The 7,536-nt window shown below is 38.8% G+C and overlaps 1 protein-coding gene across 1 annotated transcript; it reads right to left on the reverse strand.

Moving 5' to 3' along the window:
* Window positions 1–788: 788 nt before the first annotated feature.
* Window positions 789–6,468, reverse strand: LOC134676673 (zinc finger protein 260-like). Its single transcript, XM_063535073.1, has 6 exons — window positions 6,263–6,468; window positions 5,262–5,403; window positions 4,919–4,981; window positions 4,268–4,330; window positions 3,512–3,647; window positions 789–3,349 (listed from the first exon to the last, which is right to left on the reverse strand). Exons 1-6 carry the CDS (start codon window positions 6,389–6,391, stop codon window positions 1,522–1,524), a joined length of 2,361 nt encoding a protein of 786 aa, XP_063391143.1. The 5' UTR covers window positions 6,392–6,468; the 3' UTR covers window positions 789–1,521.
* Between the last annotated feature and the right edge of the window lie 1,068 nt (window positions 6,469–7,536).

Consider the following 7,536-nt stretch of genomic DNA (forward strand, 5'->3'; position numbering starts at 1 on the left):
TTGACATTTGTATATATGCAATTTTTTTATTGCAAAACAGTTATTGTGTGATCCTTTCGTATTTTCTCAAAGGTAACCTGGAAGAGATCCCTTCTACCTGCTAGGGATAAGTTCGCCTTTGTCACATAATAAATAATAGTACTAGGTACAGAAGACTCACTCTCTAACAAAACGCGTCTGTTACGATCAGCACAGATATGGCCGCTAGGTGGCGACAGCGCCACGCGCGGCCTATGGCTTTCCCCAAAATTGGGGTGGAACGGATGTACTTTTAGCTACGTGTAGCAAAGCAACAAAATCGCGGAGTGAGCCACGCCTGCCTTTGTACATAACATTTTTATTTTTGTTTTGTTTTGTCCGTTTTATGTAAACCTGTTTATTTGCAATAGCAAAGTAACATACATACATACACACAGTCAACATTTCTATTACAAAGTAGAACTAATCAGAAACACGACTCTGCTCCGCGTCGCGTATTCTCAGTAATACCAATATGACTAAAGCTTCTCGGTATACTTAATATTGATATAAACGGGGTTAATAATTCGCTAAAGGCGAATTTAAAAAAGTTATGGCTTTCTGACGGAACTTGAAATCTAAAAGATGTATCCGGTTAGGTAGTTTTAGTATATATGTATTATATCATATACAATGTATTATATATTTTAAATATATATAGTTGTTTACATATTTGTTATATTTCATATCCCATACTTTGTATATATAAAGGTACATAATTATAGTAGGATATAGGTTTACCTATCTTGTAGGATATTAAATATTTTATCTTTATGCCGTTTAGTACAGCTTTTATGTCTACCGTTCTCCAATTTTCCCTCAACTGCTCAAGGGTTAACTGGAAGAGATCCCTGAAAGGGATAAGTTCGCCTTTGTACTAATGATGTGTGTTCTTTCATGTTTTATGTTTCTTTTTGTACAATAAAGTATTTTACTACTACTACTACTACTACTATAATATAAGGCCCACCGAAAAATACTTCGATACCCTTAGCAGTGCTATGTAAAAAAGAAGTACCTACCTAGGGCGACACAAGTTGACGTTCCCTTGCGTGTACAACCACAGATAACATAATTACTTGAAATTGGATAACCCTAATAGCCGAAATGGATAGTGCCATACATTAGAAAGGGATAGCATGATTCGTCCTTGAATCGCTGTCAAACTTCGGATTTGTAGGAAGTGTCCTTTCTGTATTTGATGACAACACTTCAATTAAAATTGTATTTCAAAGAACAAATGTAACGTTTTTTTGTTTCCTGTGAAATTTCCGAGAACTTTTCGAACTTTTTGGAAACTTTCCGTAACTTGCCATCTGTATTCACATGTGCAATTGAAAAATAGACGTTAGCATAGTTTCTCTGGGTCCACTATACGATATTTTGTCTGTGAAAATGTACCCAGTAATATGGTGAAGTGAATAGCAGTAGAGTGAAATTCTATTGACTGAACCCGAATAAAACACTATGAGCTGTTATGAACCATTTTACAAAACAACAAAGTTATGGTATCCTGGATATATGTGTTTCAATATGTTTCATTAAACTTGTTTCATCGAAAAAAAGTGTTTCACATATTTCGCATTCGTATGATTGTTCATCGGTGTGTATTTTTTTATGTCTCTCTAATTCAGATTTTAATGTAAAGTGGTTGTTACATTCTTCACATCTATACGGCTTCTCTCCGATGTGACTCGTTTTATGTGTCTCTAAACTATCTTCTTGACTTAATTGCTGGTTACGTTCATTACATTTGTATGGTTTCACGTCACTATGGACTCTTTTGTGGACAGCTAAATGATGTTTTAGTGTGAATTCCTTGTCACATTGTTTACAACTGTATGGTTTCATTACACTATGGACTCTTTCATGGGCAACTAAATGAATTTTTTGTGCGAATTCTTTGTTACATTCTTTACATTTGTATGGCTTCACGCCACTATGAACTCTTTCATGGGTAACTAATGATTGTTTTGTTGTGAATTCTTTGTTACAGTCTTTACATTTGTATGGTTTCATTCCACTATGGATTCTTTCATGGATAACTAAAGAATAATTTTGTTTGAATTCTTTGCTACATTCTTTACATTTGTATGGTTTCACGCCACTATGTACTCTTTCGTGGTACTTTAAACTATGTCTTTCTTTGAATTGCTTGTCACATTCTTTACATTTGTATAGTTTCACGCCACTATGGACTCTTTCGTGCATCTTTAAATTAGTTTTTTGTGTAAATTGCTTGTTACATTCTTTACATTTGTATGGTTTCAAGCCAGTATGGATTCTTTTGTGGGTCTCTAAATTACCTTGTAGTGCAAATTGCTTGTTACATTCTATACATTTGTACGGTTTAACGCCACTATGGACTCTTTTGTGGGTCTCTAAATTACCTTTTTGTGCAAATTGCTTGTCACATTCTTTACATTTGTATGGTTTCACTCCACTATGGATTCTTTCATGGATAACTAAAGAATGTTTGTGTGTGAATTCTTTGCTACATTCTTTACATTTGTATGGTTTCACGCCACTATGGACTCTTTTGTGCGTCTCTAAGTAATGTTTTGTTGTAAATTGCTTGTCACATTCTTTACATATGTATGGTTTCACTCCACTATGGATTCTTTCATGGATAACTAAAGAATGTTTGTGTGTGAATTCTTTGCTACATTCTTTACATTTGTATGGTTTCACGCCACTATGGACTCTTTCGTGGTACTTTAAACCATTGCTTCCTTTGAATTGCTTGTTACATTCTTTACATTTGTACGGTTTCACGCCACTATGGACTCTTTCGTGGTACTTTAAACCATCTCTTCCTTTGAATTGCTTGTTACATTCTTTACATTTGAATGGTTTGACTCCAGTGTGGGTTCTTCTATGTATATACAAAATGCTTTTTGTTGCAAATCGCTTGTTGCATTCTCCACACACGTACGGTCTCTCTGCTGAGTGCAAACTTAAATGCTTATTCAGTAATAAGTTATTTTGAAATGCTTCATTACAAACTCCGCAGGTATGTTCCGGGTGTGTATGTGTTCTGATATGTCGGATTAAAGTAAGTTTTGTCGTAAATTGTTTGCTACACATGTCGCAATAGTAGGTCTGCTTGTTCATTTGCGGTGCGATATGGTGTTGTTGATGTGTGATTAAACTAGAGTTGTGTGTGGTGTGTGTAGGGCGAGTATCGTGTGTTTGGGCTTGTTGCTCGGCGGGTGTGTGAGCGGGCACGTTCTGCACACTGCTGGCGGGGCTCGGCTCGCGGTGTGACGTCACGTCCTGCACACTGCTGGCGGGGCTCGTCTCGCGGTTTGACGTCACGTCCTGCACACTGCTGGCGGGGCTCGTCTCGCGGTGTGACGTCACGTCCTGCACGCTGCTGGCGGGGCTCGGCTCGCGGTGTGACGTCACGTCCTGCACACTGCTGGCGGGGCTCGGCTCGCGGTGTGACGTCACGTCCTGCACACTGCTGGCGGGGCTCGGCTCGCGGTGTGACGTCACGGGACACTGCTGGCTCGCGCGCGGGGAGTGGCGGAGGCGCTCGAGCCTCACGGAGCACGCCAGCGCGAGCTGCTGCCTACAGCGCAGGGACAGAGGCGCCGAGCTAACTCCGTACTCGCCGGCTGAAGACACTGAAACGACATATTCACATTAGAGTGAGCCATGATGCAATAATACCTGCGCCAGGTATAGCGTTCTGAATCATAGCGTTACACAAGCTACGTCATCATTGCTTTACGTGGCCAGTTAATAAATTGCAGAAATCTGCTCTAAGATTACATCGCTAGTACGTAACAAAATCTCACTTTTGTTTATTCTTATTCTTGGCGTTAGTTTAGCAATGCCAGATAATCTTTCCTTGATTATTGTTTATTAATACGGAGTAAGCAAGAGAACAGATAGTATAGCTATAGGAAATCGTAAAACTAGCAATTATTATGAAAATGGACAATACCTGGCACAGTAGACAACTAGAAATGCATAAACTATCATAAGAACGCATTACAATAAATTTGAGTAAATTTCTGCGGGTAAATAAGTATGACAGCTTTGGGTCCAAATAAATTATTAGAGAGTTATTCCCTAAACGTTGCTTCGCCCGACACGGTGGTTATACGAAAAATTATAACTGTCTGTCAATATTACTGACTGAGACTGAGAGCATAGGATTTATATAGAATTTAGATGGTTATACGTAAGTCGAATATCTTTTACAGTGAACATGATAATAAGAATAGAAAAGTGTACTTACGTAACAGATGTTCGCCCGGCGGCCCGTCTTCACACGGCGCGACCGGGAACTCCTCGTCTGAACCTGAACATGCAAAGTGAACTCATGTTGTTTAAGAGAGTTTTTTAATAAGATGTAAGTAGCCAATTATAAAGACATATCGACTATTACTAGAATTAAAAATTAAATATTAAATAAATAAATAAATTAGTAATAATTTAAACTACCTAAAAAATACACTAAGTATAAAAAAAAACCTATAAAGGACCCAATCATAAGAGAAATGCCCCGTCTAAAAGTTCGGCCTTAATTTAAAATGTAATGTGTGAAAATAAATCCCTGTAAGTAGCCCATTAAGGTACAAATCAAAATTGTAATGGAGGTTATGTAATTGTATTCTCACGTTTCTTCTCATTTTCATTTACCTTCCCCCTCAAGTTCCCCGGCTGCAATTATTAATAAATTATGAGAGCTAGCGTTCCTTCTTCTAAGCTCCCGTCCCATATTTCAACCCAGATATGTTTCTGTTCACATATGAGCAATTGAAAATATATCAAATGATATTCAGTATGGAAGCTGCACGCCTTCCTGTAAGTAGCGCTCAATTCGTTTCCTTTTATAACTGCTGCCATTTTATTATACCAAGTTCTGAATACCACTTTAGATACTTACGTAGAGACGGCTCGGAAGGCTCGCTGCAGGGGCCCTCTTCAGGTTCATCTAAGCCTTCCTCATCTAAAATTTAACAAGTTAAAATATAACAACCTATTTCCTTGATATTGGAAACAAAATATGTGATAAATAGCCACAGAATGACTCGCTGGGACCAAACAATATGAGTATGCATACATTAGAATTACTATAAAAATACACAATTGAAGATCACTACAGGTGTGCCTAATGCCTATAATAGTGAAGTGTTCCCTAAATTTCTTCATAATGCCATCATCAGATCCTGAAATGATGATAATGGGACTGTGATTACAAATAACTTGATATCAAGCGTAATATTTACCTTTGACCCTCAGTCCTCCCTGTAGCCTCTCCTGCAGCTCGGCCTGGCAGTGCTGCACCTGCATCTTGAAGAGGCACGCCTCCCGCAGCCGCCCCAGACACACCTCGCAGATACCACTCTTGCCATTGTTGCTTGGTGTCAGCTGCAAAATGTAGTATATTTGTTTCTGCCAATTTATGTCTGCATTCCTGGCACAGAAGACTGACAGCAAAGTTATAGGGCTACTTTTTAACTGAGGTAGATATGGGCGGAATATTCAGTATTTGGCAAGTTTTCTTATGTTCATATTCAGCTGAACATTTGGTTCAGTAAGAACTCCATATTCGGCCCATCTCTAAATGAAAATCTTATAGTGAGTGTAAATTATGGACTTGACAGCTAAACTGAGTCAAGCTGATTTGTATGTTGTTAAGTAAAAATGTTACATTTAAACTATTTTACACCCAAAACTCAGCTACCTTCTAAATATCACTGTGCAATTTCTGTACAAACTGCCAACAATAAGCGGAAAAGCTGTGCTTTTTCTTATATAGAATATGATTTAAAACAAAGAAAAGATTATTTATAGAAAATTAAGATGTTAGTTCAGGAATCAACAACAACAATAGTGTCCTATGTTATTTGTAAGTAAGAAATGGAACTAGCGTAGTTTTTGTCAATAAGAGATGAAGATCCTTCAATGAAGCAGCTATCCGCAGATTTCTATAAAAGAGGAACAACTTAACTAACAATATGAACAAACCTAAAGCTGCTACTAGTTTAGTATGTTTAGGTAATTTTATAGGCTTAATTAAGTTTTCTACAGAATATATTCTTATTTGGGAGTATATTATTAAGTAGAACTTGTAATAATACCATATTGATAGAAGTTTTTTGAGGTTAGTTTTACAGCTTTACGTTTAGTTGGTCCTGAGTAAAAAATAATAATAGTACACATAGCGGCAAGGGTCTTTACTCACAGCAGATTTCAGCCAATGAAAATATTCTGCGTCGTTACTTACTTTGATTACAAAGCATTCTTCGATCATGACCGAGTATATTTCCGTTATGCCGAGACGAGTGTACGGTGTCCTCAAATCTTTCGCCGAAGGCCGCTGCAGGCAGCAGTGGCACTGGTTTATAGATTCCATCACATTAGTACTTTAAAACGCTCTTCTATTCACCGATTTTATCACAAATTCTAAGAAGAGAAGATATCTTTTCGTGACTTTCCTACTCAGAAGATACTATGATTGCTCATGATTGCTATGAGTTGACATTGACAGCTGTGCGCGGGAGCGTAACCGCTGCGTTCAGAAATTTGATACAAACGAGTCCTTTACTTTATTTGGGATCTGTAAAGCGGATTCCAAACGGAATGATCAAATCGACCGATTTGATCAGAAATGAAATTGGCGTCAATCTCCAATTTTAGATTTATGGTGATATTAGACCCCTCTAAATTGAGCAAATGCCCCAGAACGCAAATACTGGCGTCACAAATTAGTATCCTTGCGTCCGCACCTCATTTTATCGGTAATTATAGGCGGTTGAATTTAGCGAGCCAAATTGGCGTTTGCGTCCGCACGTCTTCATTCGGTCGGGCAATTTAATCAGATTGGGAAAAATTGACTAGTCCGGATACATCTTAAGGCCACAATGTGCCAGTGCCGGCCAGTCCAAGGGACGCAGCCATGCGGTAGAATGAGATAGCAACATCACTTGCTCCCTCTACCGCATAAATGCGTCCCCTAGACTAGCCCATTGTGTACAGGGGCCTTTAAGCATGGTAAGCAGACGTTCGGAATTTTCATCCGATTTCCGTACTGAATGACAGGTGGGAACGGGACGTCATTCTACAAATGCATAGCGCTGCACATGTAATTTCGTGCGTGTGGCCAGTCTTTCGAAAGTTGCTAAATAATTTACGCAATCACTTAAGCGGCTTTCCATAGGAAAAGGTTCCTGTACACGGAGCATAAGATACCTTCTGGAAAGCCACATATTATTTCTGAATGCTATATTTCCTTCTAGAGTAAGACGCGCTTTAATTAAGATATCGTGGCGATACGCAACGAGTGATACAAATGGACTAGCCCTGGCACAATGGGCTGAATCAAGCAATCTCTTTTTAGTTTTCAATGCCAAGGACAGGGGCACTTTTCACTCAGCTCGCTGGAAAAAAGACTACAACCCGGATCTGACCTTTGTCACTAAAGACCCCTCAGGTACACCCCTTCCAACAGACCGGCTCGTCCTTCGGGACTTCCCCAACAGCCAACATAGACCTATAATA

Source organism: Cydia fagiglandana, chromosome 24 (genome assembly GCF_963556715.1).
Source record: "Cydia fagiglandana chromosome 24, ilCydFagi1.1, whole genome shotgun sequence".
In the NCBI taxonomy this organism is placed as follows: domain Eukaryota; kingdom Metazoa; phylum Arthropoda; class Insecta; order Lepidoptera; family Tortricidae; genus Cydia; species Cydia fagiglandana.

Excerpts from the sequence above, each read along its gene's own strand:
- LOC134676673 (XM_063535073.1), bottom strand. The coding sequence starts at position 6,391 with ATGGAATCTATAAACCAGTGCCACTGCTGCCTGCAGCGGCCTTCGGCG. Across the intron at positions 4,982-5,261 it reads GGGAGGACTGAGGGTCAAAG|ATGAGGAAGGCTTAGATGAA; the intron begins GTAAATATTACG and ends GTTAAATTTTAG. Across the intron at positions 3,350-3,511 it reads AGCCAGCAGTGTCCCGTGAC|CAGTGTGCAGGACGTGACGT; the intron begins GTCACACCGCGA and ends GAGCCCCGCCAG.